This window comes from Hibiscus syriacus, unplaced genomic scaffold, assembly GCF_006381635.1.
Source record: "Hibiscus syriacus cultivar Baekdansim isolate YM2019G1 unplaced genomic scaffold, ASM638163v2 tig00006264_pilon, whole genome shotgun sequence".
Lineage (NCBI taxonomy): Eukaryota > Viridiplantae > Streptophyta > Magnoliopsida > Malvales > Malvaceae > Hibiscus > Hibiscus syriacus.
The window spans coordinates 176059-196307 of record NW_024062091.1 but is presented as its reverse complement, the minus strand read 5'-3'; the positions used below and the strand labels follow the sequence as shown (position 1 = coordinate 196307).

Genomic DNA, 20249 nt, shown 5'->3' with positions numbered 1-20249 from the left:
TTTAGTTTTTTTATTATGAAACTGGTTATTATGGTGATTATTCGATAAAAAAACTTTATTATTATTTTATTTCATTTTCAAAATGTTGTTAGTATTAGAAACAAAACTAGAAAAAAGGGTAGTGTTTTATTTTGAAAACAAAAAACTATCCCTTTTTTACTGATATTTAGAACCAAAAATAGTACAAAAAAATAAAAGGGCTAAAAGTGATTCGAACTAAAACAACAGAAAAAAGTAACCTTGACTGCTTGTGGTTTTATTGCTTTGAAAATGAAAATTACAGTGTGCTTGACCCCTCTTCCTTTACAGTTACATGCATGGGTCTTTATACTTATTTTTTACATAATGAAATGATTCAAAACTTTGTTTTTTTCTTGCTTGTTTCTGCAGGTGATGGAGTGTTGGCAAAAGTGGCGTGCGTGGAGGCCTCGACTGGGATTAGGGAAGAGGAGGGCAGCTGCTGATTGGTGAATGAGGCGGCTACCCTAGGGTTAGGGTAGACCCGGGTCGGGTCTAGTTTTGGGCCCTAGGTCGTGTATCAAATCTGGGTTCTGGTTGGGTTTGGATCTGGTTGGGTCTTGGGCACTGGTTTAGGTTTTACTTTGGTTTGTGCCAGGTTTTGTAATGGGTTGGATTGAGGCCCGAGTCTGTTGGTTGAATTAGAAAAATGGTGCTTACAACTGCCCCTTTTTTCTCATTGCTGTGAAACAGGAATAGAGCAAAGACACAAAGCACCATTTTTCAATGTGTTCTCTTATTGTCAAGCTGTGAACTCTTCGCTGGGAATTTAAATTCTTCTCTTTCTGCGACGTCGAGTCCTTACTACAAATGATGTCATCTTGCTTCGTTCTCTTGGTTGAGTCTCCATCTTCAGTTCTTCAAGCTACATGTTCTTCTCATTATGATCTTTCCACTAGAAATGTTGATCCCTTGAGTGATGCGTTGCTGATTCGAAGTATTGTGAATCGAGAAAAGGAAATGTGAACCCCTCTGGTAGGGCGTTACTGATTCGAAGTGTTGTGAATCGAGCAAAGGAAATGTTGAAAACACCCTACCTGAAGGTCTTTTGGATGGCCCGAAGGACTTATCATCTTGCTTGAAAGACTTATAGATGACCCGAAGGATTTAAGCATCATGCTCGAAAGACTTACTGATGGCCCGAATGACTTAAGTTGATTCGAAGTGTTATGAATCGAGTAATAGGAAATGTTAACCCCTCTGGTGGGGCATTGCTGATTCGAAGTGTTTTGAATTGAGCAAAGGAAATGTTGAAAATATCCTGCCTGAAGGTCTTATGGATGGTCCGAAGGACTTATAGATGACCCGAAGGATTTAAGCATCATGCTCGAAAGACTTACTGATGGCCCGAAGGACTTACTCATTAAGAAACCCTTGAAAATCAAGCTTAGTTTCTTAAAATATTTCGTTTACAATTATCATAAACAATCCCCTAAAAATTAGGCTTAGCTTCTTTAAAAATTCTTTGGAAATAATCATTAAGAAACCTTTGAAAATCAGACTTAGTTTCTAAAAAATCATTTGAAAATATCAAGAAACCCCTAAAAATTAGGCTTAGCTTATTGTAAAAATTCATTGGAAATCATCATCAAGAAACCCCTAAAAATCAGGCTTAGTTTCTTTAAAAATTCTTTTGAAAACATCATGTCGTTTGGGTAATGTGCCCCCACATCGAAGTAATGATTATTCTTTACTGGACTCCTCAATCCTTGATGCTTAGTCACTTTGAACAAAAATCCCTCTATTCGAGGCTTGAATTATGTCTTTTTCTTCTCTTATTTTCTTGAAAAATCTGTAAAAATATGCTTTGATGCTTGAAATGTGAATTCAATAGATATGTATCTAAATGTAATGCATGGCTTTCTTATGTGCAAAAATGTTTATCAGTAATTCTCTTTTGACTTCAAAATGGAGATCTCGGTCCTCCTCCACTTGATCAATATTGTATTAACATATTGTCTTGTAAAAAAAAAATTTAGGCCCAAAATCCGTTTGTCAGGACCCATATCTATACAATAAGAGATTATCCATCCACATATCCAAACGCATTTTCTCTCCTCTCATCCTATATTCCAGCTTCTTTGTACCTTAACTGATCCCTTAAACCATATTTGATTTAAGTGTCACACGGTTTATCAAAGGGATTAATTTTTTTCTTTTAAAACCATTTATTCAACATTTTAAAATAATTAATCAAATATGGAAAGCATAATCTCTATATATTCACTGAATCATCATCATTGTACTCTATTATTTCATATTAACAAATTAAAAAATATAAATTAACAAATTAATGAATATAAATATTAATTTAATTAGAGACTTAAATCAAATAATCTCTTTCTCTTAAAAAAATTCTCATTTTTCATAAAAAATAATTTATCATTTCTTCTTTTTCTTCCTTGAAAACTCTATAATTCGCCACCAGTGTCAATAGCCCTTTCAGAGGAGTCATCATAACCAATTAAAATTATAAACATCATAGAAATATTTATTCGATTATTTAATTTTTTTCCTAATAATATAATCGAACGTGACTCTTACTTATCTTTTTGTTCAATTAAAATATAATATCTACAATTTGCTATTTAATATTGGTTAGGTGACACTTATTTAAAGATATTATTATATTTCTTTAATTTTTAATTGATATCTTCCTTCCTATATATATGTGTGCGTGATACAACGGATATCGCAGTCAAGCTATCCTTGAAAAGCTATTTGGTTTTCTTTGCAATCATGAAATCTACTCTTGTATTCTTCGCTTTCCTCTGCATACTTTTGGTACATTTTCTTTTTCCTCATTATTTTCTTTACATTCCTTAAGCATTTATGTTTGAAAAACAAGTAATTAATAATCCATGTAGTGGTTTTAGTTATAAAACTAGGGATTGGTACGAGATTCGAATTTAACATGTTTAGTCTTGACCAGATTTTGTTGGGCCAAATTTAAAAAAAAAAATAAGTTCGGATCAGATCGAGTTCAAATTTATTGTGAACAATATATGATTCTAAAAATAATGTAATCATATCTTATATATTTAGGGATAATTATAATAATATCTCTCTATATTTTTTTTCAATTAGATTCCTTTTATATCAAATAAAATTAATATTTTTTATAAATATATTTATTTCGGGTCGGGTGAAATCACATTAAGCTCAAGTCGGGTCAGATTTCGAGTAGTGAGTGCATACTTTTTTGGGTCGTATTGGGTTGGTCAAAAACCTAACCCGACCCATGCCCATTACTAAGTAAAAATGATTATTATTCTCCCTAGAGATCCTGAATTCGAATAGTTGCATCTATAGGATGTACAGGCTTATCAAATCTAGTACCTCTGAAAATGGTAATTTTTTTCTTTTACTAGTGAGATCCTTGTTGAGTTTTAATTTTTTTACTTTGACTCATTTAATAAAATATGTACTTTTTATGATAAAATAGTTAAATTAATACAAAATAGTATTTGATAAATAAAAAGTTAAATTTAAATTACTATACTATCCACGTACAACGTTACATCTAAATATCTAATTTTTATAATGAATACAAATTTAGTCAAAATTAAAGTAAAATAATTATAATATCAAATATTGATAAAACTCATGATTAAAAACTCTCAATTGCTTAATTATTATGCAGTTTACTAACACAATCGCAGCAAGAAAAGGGCCAGGCGAGGGATATAATGATGAAACGAAGGAAAAGTTTCACACAGAAACAACTAAAGAAGCAAAACAACAGTCTGTTATAAACCCAATTCCTGCTATCTACTATCCAAATAAAGTTGGTAAGTTAGTAACAATTAAAAATGGATAAATCTTTTGTTAAGAAATTAAATTTTGATCGGTCTATAATTCTTTTATTTTATCTCTTATAAAAAGATGGTCAGGAAATGGATAATACAGGAAAAGAATATGTTATAAACCCAATTCCTTTTTTCTACCATCCGAAGAAAGTTGGTAAGTTTCAGTAACATGTAGAAATAGATAAATATTTTGCTACAAATTTAAATTTTGATCGGTCTATAATTCTTTTATTTTATCTCTTATAAATAGATAGTCAGGAAATGATCAATGCAGGAAAAGAATATGTTATAAACCCAATTCCTTTTTTCTACCATCCGAAGAAAGTTGGTAAGTTTCAATAACTTGTAGTAATGGATAAATATTTTGTTACAAATTTAAATTTTGATCGGTTTATAATTCTTTTATTTTATCTCTTATAAAAAGATGGTCAGAAAATGGACAATGCAGGAAAAGAATATGTCATAAACCCAATTCCTTTTTTCTACCATCCGAAGAAAGTTGGTAAGTTTCAGTAACATGTAGAAATGGAAAAATCTTTTGTTACAAATTGAAATTTTGATCGGTCTATAATTCTTTTATTTTATCTCTTATATAAATAGATGGTCAGGAAATGGACAATGCAGGAAAAGAAAATGTTATAAACCCAATTCCTTTTTTCTACCATACGAAGAAAGTTGGTAAGTTTCAGTAACATGTAGAAATGGATAAATCTTTTGTTATAAATTTAAATTTTGACCGGTCTATAACTCTTTTATTTTATCTCTTATAAATAGATGGTCAGGAAATGGACAATGCAGGAAAAGAATATGTCATAAACCCAATTCCCTTTTTTTACCATCCGAAGAAAGTTGGTAAGTTTCAGTAACATGTAGAAATGGTTAAATCTTTTGTTACAAATTGAAATTTTGATCGCTCTATAATTCTTTTATTTTATCTCTTATAAATAGATGGTCAGGAAATGGACAATGCATGAAAAGAAAATGTTATAAACCCAATTCCTTTTTTCTACCATACGAAGAAAGTTGGTAAGTTTCAGTAACATGTAGAAATGGATAAATCTTTTGTTACAAATTTAAATTTTGATCGGTCTATAATTATTTTATTTTATCTCTTATAAATAGATGATCAGGAAATAGATATTGCAGAAAAAGAATCTGTTATAAACCCAATTCCTTTTTTCTACCATCCAAAGAAAATTGGTAAGTTTCAATAACATGTAGAAATGGATAAATCTTTTGTTACAAATTTAAATTTTGATCGGTTTATAGTTCTTTTATTTTATCTCTTATAAATAGATGGTCAGGAAATGGACAATGCAGGAAAAGAATATGTTATAAATCCAATTCCTTTTTTCTACCATCCGAAGAAAATTGGTAAGTTTAAGTAACATGTAGAAGTAGATAAATCTTTTGAGACGGATTTTAAATTGGATCAATCTATAGTTGATTTGCAGAGACTGTGAATTAAAGAAGTTTGTTGTTGACTTTCAGGTTCAGCTTGAAGACTATGTTCATCAAAAGAGAAGTAATCGTTTAATAAAATATTGGGCTTTCAAGGAAGAAGAATCTTATGTATTCAAAGTAATATATGTGTTGTATTTATATATATATATGGCCAGAAAGATCAATAATTGAAGATGGGTGAAGCATTGTCTCCTATTTATATTTCCAAATTGATGAAAAATTATTTCATTTGGACATAAGCTCTGTGTAAAAGTGACAAAAAGAAAAGAAAATCATTAATTAAAAAAACATATTCATCTTTTGCACTCAATTTTTTAAATAATATTTTGATTTTTAATTTTGATTTTTTATTAAATTAAACTATGTTACACGGGTATGGTAATCTGATACCATTTTAAGTACTTAATATGTCTCCGAGATGAGTACAAGATGGACATAAGTATAAGTATAACTTGGGTATACGTCTCATGTTGAATGGGTACGATTATAGTTAACCCGGGTATGTCAGAGAGATTTCTGTGGACCTATCGGGGATGACGTTTGATCTTCACACACGTGTTCATGTTTATTTTTGAGATTTAACTTAAAATAAATAATAATAATTTTAAAAAAGAAATTAAAGTGGATTTTGAAGTGAATATCAAGCGACTTACAATGAATTTTTGGATGATATTCATATAGTTTTGGGTTGAGATGGTGTCTTACGTATGAATGGTCTTTCAGTTATCTTTTTAACAATCTTGAATCGCCTCAATTGAATGTCGGAAATGCAATATATATTCGTTTTAACGAAAATAATACAAACAGAAAACTTGATATTGATCTAAATCGTGATTTTGTAGTAATTAATGATCGGATTATTGAGACTCTAGGATTGATCTTTCGGGTTATGGATGATCGGATTAACATTATTAAGTTGGTTGATTTTAAAGGTGAGTCGAGTTCTTGTGGATCATTGGCTGATTGGCTGACTACTGATAGTTTAACTAGGGATGCTATCTTTAAAGCTAGGTGATAATCGGGTTAGGACTGGAGTGGTTCAGTTATCTTTCTTGCTGTGCGTGTAAGGGATTGGTCTCCTCGTCCAAAACCACTTCTCTCATCATCGTTTAAGCTTTGGTCGGCAATGTCGTGCACCGCCACCGTCGTTGGGATCGTCGGTGCCGTGCGATCAAAACCCCCATTATCCCTTGCCTTGATATGTTGACATTTGTTGAGAATCGACGTTTGAAGCGTTCGATGGGAAACCAAGCCACCACCTTCGATTTCTTTAAAAATACGTCGATTACGTCCTCGTTGAATTACACCACCCTCACCATCGAGCTCCCCATTCAGTCGCAGTCAGGGCCCAGTTGGCAGTGTCCCTGTTATCGTGTTTTTCTTCGGTCACCATTGGTAATGAACTCCAATCGCTCCCTTTCTCATTTTTATTTGGTTTTAGTTGATTATTGGTATTGATTTGGAATTGTTTTGGTGTGAGAATGCTTCGGGAGTCTTCGGCCGTCCGTTCCGACCCTTGTTGCCGCCGTACAAGCCGTCACGCACCTATAGTGCGCGTGAGATTTTTCCGCCACTCCAGGAAGCTTCTGAAACCGATCCAGCTAGATCGAACCGGTCCAGTCAAACCATCTATTCTCATGTTTCTGTTTTGATTATTGGTATTAATCTTCTTAGAGCTTTGAAGAAAACAGGTAACATGTAAATGATGATATGGCATAAAATTTAAATGATTTTCTATAAAATTTGAGGACTTAATTATTTTTAGGTTAAACTAATTATTTGTCACCCATCTATTCTCATGTTTTTGTTTTGGTCACTCAACTTTTTTTTTCACAACCATTTCTAACACTACGTTTCTATTTTTGTCTCCCAATGTTCAATTTGACTATAACGAAAATGATGTTATGGCATAGTATAATAACAATATTAGTCATCAAAACTCACATATTCTATTAAATTCATCATAATTTGAAATAATTCAATAAAAGCTCAATATTTCAAAATCCTATTAATTTGATTCATATTTTAATTTAAAATATTTTTTAAATTTTTTAATGCTTGATGTAGGATTTAATTTATTAATACTTGATGGCGGATTTACGAAAACCATGACTCGTGGTGCATGCATGTAACCGAATAAAACATCACTTTGCATTCAGTAAATTTCCAAGTTCTTGTTCCAGAAAGCCAACTATAATTACCCATGGAAGATATTGTAACTTCAATTCGAAAGGGGTTTTAGAAAAATTTTAACGAGACCGTGGCCAAAATTTAACAGAAAGTCAAAATTTTAACGACAAAAGTAATCTATTGAATTATTTAAAATTATGACTAATTTAATACACTGTGTAAATTTTGAGGACTAAAACTATTATTAAACCATGAGATATCATTGTTTTCGTTAATTTAACTACCAAACTAAATGGTAGGTGACTAAAATAAAACAAAACATAACATTAAATATAATTTTAAAGAAAAAATAATTGGAACATCAAAACAAAAATAATTTAATCTATCTTCTATAAAGTTTTTATTACTCGAGACAACACATGTCTCGCAACAAACACAAGTACTTCAAATTCAATTGTCCGGAACAAGAACAAAGTTGTCCACCGGGAAGAAAAGGCAGACATAAAGTGTCCCAGGTTTGATCCCCATCACGCGAAACGACACATGGTTTCGGTTCCACTGCAAAGTATCCATGTGACAACAGCAAGCGCGGTCACCCGATCACCATTCTTACCACCCAATGATACCTTAAAAACTCTGTTCTCCATCAACTGGCTATGGCAATACAATACGACATAAGGGTAGGGTTTGGTGTGACACGACACCATCACCGGAGCCAGTATCTATTCCGATGTTTCTAACACGGTATAGTTTTGGAAAAGTGTCATCAACTTCGTATGATGTTCCGTCGCAACGATCTTGAAATCGGCATTGGATTCGAAGATGCTGGTTGCGAAATCGAGCATCAATTCCAAAGAAGTAGTGTAGAATTTGGCGTGACACTTAATCTTTCGGATTCGGGGCGGACCATATTAGATTATTTTATATATTCATAAAGGATGCTTAAAAGTCGAACATAGATTATCGGTGACGAAGAAGATGAAGAGGGAGCCAACACAAGGGGTTAGGGTTTCGACAAAGATGAAGAAAAACATATTATAAAAGATAAATTAAAAACTTGTCTCTAAGTTGTTTTAGATTTACAAAAAGGTCCAAATTAGTATTTTATCTAAAATCCGGAGGTTAAAATAAAAATTAAACCATTTTATTAACGTGTCACATCACATACTAACGACATTCAACGTTCAAGTGACCAAAATTTAATAAAATGATAATGTAAGTGACTAAAATAATATTCGTGTCACTTATGTTATCAATTTATAATTTTTTGTCACTTGTGTAGTTGTGTTATCGATTTATAACATTTTGATCAATATAACGTTAAATGTGGTTAGTTTGATGATGTGATATATTATTTTAAAAAGGGTGTAATTTTTAATTTGAGGTTAATTTTAAATTTAATCCTTAAACCTGAGATAAAATACTAATTTGACCCATAACTTTAAATACCATTTTATCTCTAAATAATTTTGGAATGTTATCGTTTTATTAAGTTTTGGTCACTTAGACGTTAAATGCCGTTAGTTTGATAACGTGACACATTAATAAAAATATTTCATTTTATAATATATCTTTTCTTCTCGGTAGCTTGATTAAAGGTAAGAACTTTTTTGTCCAACATTCCTAGTCCAAGTTTACAAAGATAAATAATATAATCTCCTCACTTAAAGCTTCAATTCAAGCTCTCTTTCTATAAGTTTGGCCATGGTGAGGGTTTAGAATAGGTTTTAGAACCCTTGAACTTAATCAACCCATTTTGATTGTATTTTAGTATCTAGGAAGTTTCTTTGACTTCTTTTCAAGTTCCTAGATAAGTTAATAACTCGTTTCTTGCTTGTTGATTAGTGAGAGAAGTGGGACAAAGCTTTAAAGATAAGAACAATGAAATGTTTATGATTGGTTAAGCTAAGAGGGATTCTGGCTGTTTTGGAGTAATGTGTCACACTTCTAACTCAACTATAACACTTGTAGATCAACATGTGTAGCTTGTTTGCTTGTATGAGTGTGTGTAGCATAATGTGTGCATTTTTCTTGGGGATTGGTTTGAGAAGGATTTGTTGTTATTCATGTATAAAAATGATATATTATGGCCCCATATGATTCTCATAAGATTTAAACATCACCATAAGGCCTTAGATACGTGATTGAGGAGAGTTGGGATGAGATTCCCATAAAATACAAGATATTTATGTGCTTGAGTAATGATACTGAATGATTTAGTATTGATATTATTCATACGAGGGTCAATATTTGAGATGTAGTTGGATAGTATCAATACAATGTTCTTGAGGTATAAATAATGTACGTCGAGTATCGATACCAAAGGTAGTGATATCAATACATGGTTTATTTGTCAAACTTCAGGGCTTAAATTGATATTGATACTTAGGGTTGGTATTGGTACCATAAGATGAGTATCAATACTCTGGATAAGGGTATTGATACTAGGTTTATTTTGATAAATGTTGAGAGCTATTTTGTTATTGATACATCTGAAGGGTAGTATTGATACTTGTGTGGAAGAATCGATACCATGGGTATTAAATTGAACTTTAAGGTGTTTTTTGGTATCGATACTTAGGGTAAGTATGGATACCTTAGGTTTGGTATCAATACCCAAAGGTAGGTATCCATACCATCATGGAGGAATAGTTAGAAAACTTTGTTTCAATGAAAGACTCGAGTAAGAAGTTTAGAGATGTCTTGACCACTATTAAAAGCTTGAAAGTGGAAACATTGTTAAATGTATGCGATTAAACATAATAATACTATGAGGTAAGATTCTATTAGACTTATGCCTTTGTTTAACACTCGGGAAATGATAAGGACACCCAAGTTACTTGTGCATGAAAATCGTCTTGTTTGTATGATAAATATTCAAATACATCCAAATTAATATTATGGTATATATAATGCTAGTCGGATGTTACTCCAATGTTCAGGTTACCCAAACTTATCTAGAATACTCTAAAGAAATAGACTACTCAGGTGTTAGATGCTGATGCTATGTGACCTAGATCTTATCTAGAGTAACTTTGTCATAAGCTAGAGGATTGTGAGTCTCGTGATGCTGATACGACCTCGGACTACATCATGATGCTTAGTTTTGCTTTGTATGTGTGATGCATCTTTATTGTTAACAACTAAACTTGTTGGCATGCTAATATGATGAATGCATGTAGTATAATAGAGTTATTTGTGAGACACCAAGCTCGTTAGTTCAAAGTTTGAAATGTGTTTCCGTCCACATGTTCTTAGGTGGACATTCGATGAGCTTATCGTTGGATTCGTGATTTCATATTTGATTGAGCTATTAGAATATGTATTTGATATTGTCATATGGCATGTATTATTCATTGATTTTATGTATATTTGAGTCATAACTTTGTTTTGATATATTTATTATTATATTTTGGGATGTAATGTTTGGAGCTCCCCTTCAAAACTTAATGCTTGTGGTTATTAAACATATGATTTTATTTATTATTACTGTTATGACTATTATATTGAGTAAATGGTTTAAAAATGATTAATCACTTTGATGGTTTCACGTGACACTTAATCTTTCGGATTTGAGGTGGATCATATTAGATTATTTTATATATTCATAAAGGATGCTTGAAAATTGAACATAGATGATCGGTGACGAAAAAAGATGAAGAGAGAGCCAACACAAGGGGTTAGAGTTTCGACAAAGATGAAGAAAAACATATTAAAAAAGATAAATTAAAAAACTTGTCTCTAAGTTGTTATAGATTTACACAAAGGCCCAAATTAGTATTTTATCTAAAAATCGGAGGTAAAAATAAAAATTAAACCATTTTATTAATATGCCACATCACATACTAACAACATTCAACATTTAAGTGACCAAAATTTAATAAAATGATAATGTAAGTGACCAAAACTTATTGTGAGCACCATTTTATTTACAAACCAAACCCAACTAAATATAACCCAAAACCCCTTTTACAAAATAGCCCAAACCCGCATTTACACCATAAACCAAAAAAAACCATACCCGAACCGGATCCAACCTGATCCGAGTCTACCCTAACCTAGCTGGCAGCCGCCCACTGCACCCAACCAGCTTCCACTTCTTCCTGCCCCAACTGAAGGCTACCCCGATTCTGCCCTAATCCCAGCTACCCAATGCACACACGCCAAACCCCTGCAAAACAAGAAACAAGAAACAAAATAGGAATTATTTATTTTCAAATGTAATTGGGTATTTAACCGAAGAATTAATCTATAACAAAGGATGGAAAATCCTCCAAAAAAACATTGTAACACTTGGTTCAGACGTAATAAACAACCAGTTTGAAGGTTTTTTTCTCTGTTATTTTTTTACATTCGAACAACTTTTTTTTATTTTATTTTATTATTTATTTAGTTTTCTTCTTTTCGTGCATTTTATTTTCAGTTTGAATCTCAGTAGATTTTTATTTTCGAAGCAAATCATGGCTTTATTTCCCCCTAAAAACACTAATATATTCACGTATATATTCAAATAAAAAAACAATCAAAATATTTTTTTGTTATTTATTTCGAACCTAATCAACCCAACTAACTAGAAAATAATATAAAAAATAAGTAGAGGGATTCAGTCTTACCTGGGTCGTCAGAGCGTATCTGGAGTCCATGGGAGTCGAACGGTTTCAGTCGAATTTCGTGTGATTCGGGGTTGTTTTGGGTAGTTTTATGCTTGGGCTATGTTCGGGGTCGGTAGATCTATATTCAGTGAGCTTTCGGGGTCGTTTTGGGTTTTCCTACCGGAGCTGGCTAGGGGTGAGCGACCTATTGCTGGCCGGGGGAAAAGGGAGAACACAAACGTTTTCCCCTTTTTTATGGTTTTGGTCGAATTGAGAGATTCTAAAATAGGTTTGATATATATAGGTTAAATTAATGGGTTATTTGTGTTTTAAATCCCTAGAACTTTGCCGTGTTTTTGCATTTTGGTCCCTGTAGGGACCAAAATTGATATTTTTACCTTTCTACTATGCATGTTTTTAACTTTTTGGTTTATTCACTGTTTAGTCCCTCTTATTTTAGCATATTTTTACATTTTTAGTCCTTTAAGGATTGTTTTTTGATTTATCCATTTTTATACCTGATTTTTTATTTTTAGGGTTAATTTCATTTAGGTCCCTTTAAGTTTGTCATGTTTTTGCATTTTAGTCATGTGTAGTGACTTTTTATTTTTTTTTAAATATAAGAGGTTTGATTATGTAATTTTACCTTTTTTATTTAACAGGTTACTTTTAGGCTTAATTAAAAAAAAATTACTCTTAGGTCCTTGTAGATTACGCGTGTTTTGTATTTTAGTCACTAGTTTGTTTATTTTATTTCATTTCAAATTAAGCTTTAAGTTTTAATTTATTTTAATTTAAACCCTTTGTATGTTTAATTTTAGTTTAGTAATTTAAAATTTGTGCAATTAGGTCCTTGTACTTTTTTTTTCTATTTTGTTTTTGCTATTTTTTATTTTTTTTTATTTTTTTATTATTTTAGTATTTTAATTATGTTTATCAATCATATTGATTTTTCATAGCTTTTTTCTTAGATTTAATTTTAAGTTACTTTAGCTCAAATCAAACCTAGAAATTAGGATGACACTCTAGTTTAATTAGAGAGTAATTCGAGTCGAGTTTTCACATAAGATGTCCGAGTACTCGAATCGATTGCTCGATTTTTAAAATTTATTGATAATTTATATTGTCTAAGAAATTTTTAGTTTTAGTAATTTAGGTAATTAGGTTTTTTGGGTTATTAATTAGTCCTCAACCTTAGCGATTATTAATTTCGTTCCTTAAGATTTTTAGATCTTTTAGAACTCGATATTATAGATCTTGACATTTAGTCCCCAAACTTCAATTAGAACTTTAATTTAGACATAATTAAATAGGTTAAATAGAGTCTTCACTTTTAGTTAGATTTTAAACTAGTCTTGTAATTTAGGGAATAATTAGAGTTAGTCCTCGCCTAAATGCTCGAGGGACCATCTCGATTATTTGATTTAATAATTGGTTTAAAATCAAATATGGTTAATATTAGAGCCTACATTTAGCTTTAATCCCCTAGGTTCCTTAATTTTCATAATTTGACACTTTAAGCTAGAAAAAGCCTTAATTTACCCTTAGCGTAATTAGGATGAACAAAAATTTGTTTGATTGCATTTTATTTTTTAAACCTAAGGCATTGTTCACTTATTAAGGAATTAATAATATATCTCCCGTAATCATGCTCCGTGGGTGACTACTGGTAATTCTCGAAATAAGTCGACATCATTTTCAAAGATCGCATCATGATTTTCTAAAAACGAGGCAATATTCGGTTATTAGGCACTATAGCTGACCTCCTGTATTTACGCTTGGGAGCGAATGCTATCAGTCTCAATAAACGAATACCCTTTCAAATTTGCATCCGTAATGATTTTCAAATTAAACAAAGATCGAATTCAAAATTTCCAATTTTAAATATAGGTTAATCAACTAGGTACCAATTTTTGGGCGCTTGTGGGGGTGCTAATCCTTCCCCACACGTAATCGACTCCAGAACCTGATTTTTGGGTTTTCACATACCCTAAAACTTGGTATTTTGATAAAAATAAAATGTTTTATTAAAATCGTCCGGTTTTCATGGTATCCTAATCGCACCTTAAATGATTGGTGGCGACTCCTCACATTTCGAAACCCTTTTCAAAGAGAAAACCCCCAAGTCAGTATCAATATTTTCCCGCCCAGGCAAAAAACAATGTCGACAACTTGGCAAAGACAGAAGAAACAAAGTGGGAATGATTTCATTTTCTCTATAAACGGGTATAAAACCCACACAAATAATCTATAAAACTCTCTCAACAATTCTTGAAAAACACTATAATCTCTCTGTTTTTTCATTTTCCAGAAGCAATAAACCGAGATATTCATGGTTTCTCTCTCTCTCTTTTTTCGATTTTGAGCAGTGTTCTCTTTTTTAGCTTCGATTCTAAGTAGAGATAATAAATAAAAAAGTGTTTTAATCACCTCAATAACAACATCAACCAAACATCATTCTTTTACAAAGAAATATTTTTTTTTATTTCAGTTGAATAAGATAGCAACCAGTCATTTTCTTTTATAGTAAAAAGATACAAAAAAATAAAAAGGATAGATTGAAGTTACCTTGGGTCATCGGAGGAGTCACCGGAGCCTGCAAAGTTGAATGGCCTCGGCCGTTTTTACTGCGATGGAGGTCGTTTCATGTGAAACCTAGCCTAGATCTGTGACGAGGAGCCTGAGACGAGCCCCCTGGTGATTTTTGCTGGCTGACGGCCACCAGCAACAGCGGCGGCACAGCGACCAAAGGCGGTCGACAGCGATCGAGATAACGACCAATGATGGCCCGATGATCGACAACATTCGGATTTCTAAAGAGAGGGGAGACTCTCTCTCTATAAGTTTTTTAAAAAAATGAAAAAATGAAATTATAAAAAGAAAAGAAAATGATTGTATTTATAGAAAAATTTCAGGGGAAATCGCGTTTAGGTTTCTCCAAAATTTTTCATGTTTTTAAAAATGGTCACTAGAAGGGACCTTTTATAATTTTTCCTTTTCTGTTAGTGCTTTGAAAATTTTGGTATAATTGTTGTTTAATCCCCTTACTTTTAGCGTGTTTTTACACTTTGGTCATGTGTAGTGACCTTTTAATTTTTTTAAAAATACACGTGGACTAATGTTGTAATTTTCCTTTCTTAATTTAGAAGATTATTTTTAGCCTTAAATAAAATGAATAATTATATTTAGGTACATGTAGATTACGTATGTTTTGTATTTTAGTCACTAATCTGTTTATTTTTATTTTATTTCGATTTAGTCTTCTAATTTCAACATGTTTCAATTTAGCCCCATTATATGTTTAATTTATTCCCTTTTAGTTTAGTAATTTAATATTTATTCAATTAGGTCCTTGTATTTAGGTTTATTTTATTTTTTATGTTTTTTTTCTTTTTATTTGTTGTTTTATTTTTTTAATTAGGTTTATTAAATGTTTCAATATTTAATAGTTTAAATTATTAGATTTAATTTTAAATTAGGTTAACATTCGAATCGAGCTTAGAAATTTGGACGACACTCTAGTTTAATTAAGGTGCAATTTGAGTCGAGTTTTCTCATAAGATGTTCAATTACTCGAATCGATTGCTCGACTTTTAAAATTTAATAATAAATAATACTTTCTAAAAAAATACTTTAGGTTTAATAATTTAGATAATAATTAGGTTTTTTAATTAGTCCTCAACTTTATAAACCATGAATTTAGGCCTTAAACTTTTAAATCTTTTAGGAACCAATATTTTTAGATCTTGACCTTTTTAGTCCCCGAATTTCAATTAGAACTTTGATATTGACATAATTAAATAGGTTAAATAGAACCTCCACCTTTAGCTAGATTTCAATATAGTCCCTTAATTTAAGGAATAATCAGAGTCGGCCCTCGCGTAAATGCTTAAGGGACCACCTCGGTTATTTGATTCAATAATTGGTTTAAAATCAAATAGGTTTAATATTAGAATTTACAATTCTAGGTATGTGCCTTTAGGTCATTTAACTTTCATAATTTGACACTTTAAGCTAGAAAAAGCCTTAATTTAATTTTAATAAAATTTGTTTGATCGCATTTTATTTTTAACCCTAAGGCAATATTCACTTATTAGGGAATTAATAGTATATCTCCCGCAATTATGCTCAAGGGGTGACTACTGGTGATTCCCAAAATAAATCAACATCATTTTCAAAACCGCATCATGATTTTCTAAAAATGAGGCAATATTCGGTTATCGAGCATAATAGATGATCTCTCGAGTTTATGCTAGGGGCGAATGCTATCAACTTTAATAAACGAATACCCTTTTCAACTTTGCATCTGTAATGATTTTCAAATTAAGTAACGTTTGAACTCAGAATTTTTAATTTTAAACATAGGGTAACCAACTAGGTACCAATTTTTGGGCGCTTGTAGGGGTGCTAATCCTTCCCCACGCGTAACTGACTCCCGAACCCGATTTTTGGATTTTCACAGACCTTAAAACTTAGTATTTTTATAAAAAAAATGTTTTATTGATGAGTGTTCAGAATCGTTAATCTTTGATCGTTATTTCTTTGATTTTGTTGAATTATTACTGCTGATTTGGTTGTGTTATGCCTATTTTCGTGTAGGTCCTTACTTTCCACAATTAGTGATAAAACGGGCGAATTCTATATTTTTTTATTATTTGGTCACGGATGGAGACATGGGCACGACGTGGTCTGACGTGGGAGTTTTTAGAAGGTCCAGTCAGTGGCTGTTTCTAGAAGACTTCCTCCTCACGCCTTCTGGAAGATGGACGAGCAGAGTTACATTAGGAGACTTGTTTAAAGTTTGAATTTAAATAAAATCAATTATCTTTAGGATTATTTTATTTATTTTCTTTGTTTATCCTTAGGCTTTGAGAGGTTATAAATACCCACTTGGGGTAAGCCTGAACTCATCGCTCAAATTACAATCTTCTTTTATCTCTAGTTTTATTAAAGCTTTCTCTTTTTACTTTTTCAAGTTTTCATTTTTTCTTTTATTTTCAAGTTTTGTTTTTAATATGCTAAGTATGGCTTTTTTCATGCTTAGCTAAATTTTTCATAACCCGAGAGCTGAAGGGATGACTCAATTCCAACGGGAGAATTGAAATAGACCCTTAATATCTTCGAAATATCTCTCTCAATCTCTGCGCTTACTTTTCAAAATAAAAACAGTTTTCAAAATCAAAGATTGACTTTGGTCAAGAGGTTGTTGTGATTAAATGTGTGAGAGGAAGATTCGGCTTATAAAAAGCACATTCGACTTCTTGGGAACACACTTGGCGAGATAGCTTCGCCAAGAGGGATTTGAGATTGGAATTGACGGTTATAGAAGCAACAAATCCGAGTCACTCGCCACAAAATTAAACTGTAATTGACCTATGGCAATTGATGTTGATAGAGTCAATTTTCGAAGCCAGAATCAAAGATTGCCTTAGGTATTCGGTATACAAGATAGAGTTACAGGGATAACCCTTGTAGACAAAGTAACCGACGTGAATCCCAGAGGGAAAATCTTATTCGATGATCTAAAGGAAATTAAGTCAGATCAAAGCATGAAGCTATTTTTACCGTATTTATTCATAAACTTTACTCTCTTATTTTTACTTTAATTGCTTTATTTATTTAATTGTTTTTACTATTTAAATCACATACTACAAAACCCCCTTTTTACTATTTATGCCTGGCTAGAACCATTCAAACATAAAATTATGCTTTTTTTAAGTCCCTGAGGAATCGACCATTATTTCTCTATACTATGTATTTCTCTATTTATTAATTGAGAAAAAGGAATTTATTTGACATCATAAACGAGAATTGTCATTTATTAAAATCACCCGATTTTATGGTGTCCCAATGGCACCTAAAATGATATGTGGCGACTCCTCACATTTTGAAAATTCTTTTCAAAAAGGAGAACCCCCGAGTCGGTATCGATCTTTCCCCACCCAGGTGGAAAAAGGTGTCGATAGCTTGGCGACTCCGCTGGGGACATTTTGTTTTTAAAACAACTTGAGAGTCGAGTCATGAGTTGGTTACCCTATATTTAGGATTCTAGAAATTACGAGTTCGGTCTTATTTAATTTACAGTTTGTTATGTTGTTTCAAGAAAAAGATTTTCTCTCTAGTTAATGCTTACACTTCTGTGAATTTATTTAAGATGAACTGATCAACATTTCTAATGGAGAGTTCATAATGAGAAGAGGTCATCCGATAGAGGGAGAGAAAGTTCATAATAAGAAGAACTTGTTCGACCTATTGCTCAATTCAAAACACTTCGAATCAGCAACGCCTCGCTTGAGGGATTAACATTTCCAATTAAGAGTTCATAATGAGAAGAACTCATCCGACAAAGGGAGAAGAAGTTCATAATGAGAAGTACTTGTTCGACCTATTGCTCGATTCACAAAACTTCGAATAAGCAATGCCTCACTTGAGGGATTAATATTTCCAATGGAGAGTTCATAATGAGAATAACTCATCCGATAGAGGGAGAAGAAGTTCATAATGAAAAGAACTTGTTCGACCTATTGCTCAATTCATAACACTTTGAATCAGTAACGCCTCGCTTGAGGGATTGACATTTCCAATGGAGAGTTCATAATGAGAAGAAGTCATCCGATAGAGGGAGAAGAAGTTCATAATGACCTATCAGCAACGCCTCGCTTGAGGGATTGACATTTCTAATAGAGAGTTCATAATGAGAAGAACTCATCCGAAAGAGGGAGAAGAAGTTCATAATGAGAAGAACTTGTTCGACCTATCGCTAAATTAACAACACTTCGAATTAGCGACCCCTCACTTGAGGGATCAACATTCCCAGTAGAAAGATCACGATGACAAGAGCCCGCGACATGAAGAGCATAGATTGAGTCAAAAATGGCTCTCTATTATCTTTGTTTCATTCTCGTTTCATAGCAATGAGCAAAGAGGGGCAAGTGTGAGCTCCATTTTTTCGTTTTCATTATTTTACAAACCCAAACCCGGCCAAGTCCAAACCCAAATACAAACCCAAAACCCAATCAAGCCTCAAAAAGACCCAAAACAAAATTAACCTAACCCTAAATTAAACCACACCGGGGCCCAAAATCAGACCCGACCCGGGTCTAACCTAGCTGGGCAGCCACCCACTTTACCCAACCGAATGCCATCATTTTCACCCCAATCAACGTGCGCCCTTTTCCACCTCACTTAGCAGCTACCTCCCTCTGCCCTAATACCTACCAAAGACAGCTCCAGGACGCTAAGCCCCAGCTCTACGCCACTATACAGAACAAAAGACAGAAGAAACAAAGTGGGAATGATTTCATTTCCTCTGTAAATAGGTATAAAACCCACACAAATAATTTGTAATACTCTCTTGCAAATTCCTGAAAAACACTGTAATTGTTCTTTCATTTTCTAGAAGCAATAAACCGAGACATTTAAGGTATTTTTCTATTTTTTCGATTTTGAGCAGTGTTCTTTTTTTGTTTTCTTTTTTAGCTTCGATTCTAAGTATAGATAATAAATAAAAAACGTTTTAGTTTCGAAAATCACCTCAATAACAACATTAACCAAATATCATTCTTCTATAACGGAATATTTTTTATTTCAGTCGAATAACATAGCCGTCGGAGGATAGATCAGAATTACCTTGGGTCGTCGGAGGAGTCACCGGAGCCTCAAAAGCTGAGCGATCTCATCCGTTTCGTGTGAAACCAAACCTAGATCCTTGATGAGGAGCCCGATATGAGCCTCATGGTGATTTTTGGTAACCAACGACCTCCGACGGCGACGGCGGCGGCGGCCGATGAGGGCCCGACGTTCGGCAACAACCGAATTTCTTGAGAGAGGGGAGACCTTCTCTCTTTAAGATTTTTAAAAATGAAAAAAATGAAATTATAAAAAATGTTTGTATTTATAGAAAAATTTCAGGGGAAATCGTGTTTTAGGTACTCAAAACTTTCCCGTATTTTTATAAAATGGTCACTAGAAGGGGCCGTTTTTATAATTTTTCCTTTTCTCTTTGTGCTTTGAAAATTTTGGTATAATTGTTGTTTAATCCCCTTACTTTTAGTGTGTTTTTACACGTTGGTCATGTGTAGTGACCTTTTAATTTTTTAACATACACGTGGACTAATGTTGTAATTGTCCCTTTTTAATTTAGCAAATTATTTTTAGGCTTAAATAAAATGAATAATTATATTTAGGTCCCTGTAAATTACGTGTGTTTTGTATTTTAGTCACTAATCTATTTATT

General features: G+C 32.4%; 1 protein-coding gene across 1 annotated transcript in view; it reads left to right on the top strand.

The window, feature by feature from the left end:
- The first annotated feature begins 2718 nt into the window (after positions 1–2718).
- Positions 2719–20249, top strand: part of LOC120200640 — an 84033-nt gene continuing 66502 nt past the window's right edge. Inside the window, exons 1-9 of the mRNA XM_039201428.1 lie at positions 2719–2802; positions 3662–3809; positions 3904–3981; positions 4078–4155; positions 4252–4329; positions 4428–4505; positions 4602–4679; positions 4950–5027; positions 5124–5201. Of these exons, the coding sequence (XP_039057359.1) occupies positions 2758–2802; positions 3662–3809; positions 3904–3981; positions 4078–4155; positions 4252–4329; positions 4428–4505; positions 4602–4679; positions 4950–5027; positions 5124–5201 (739 nt within the window). The 5' untranslated portion in view covers positions 2719–2757. The remainder of the gene's footprint in view (positions 2803–3661; positions 3810–3903; positions 3982–4077; positions 4156–4251; positions 4330–4427; positions 4506–4601; positions 4680–4949; positions 5028–5123; positions 5202–20249) is intronic.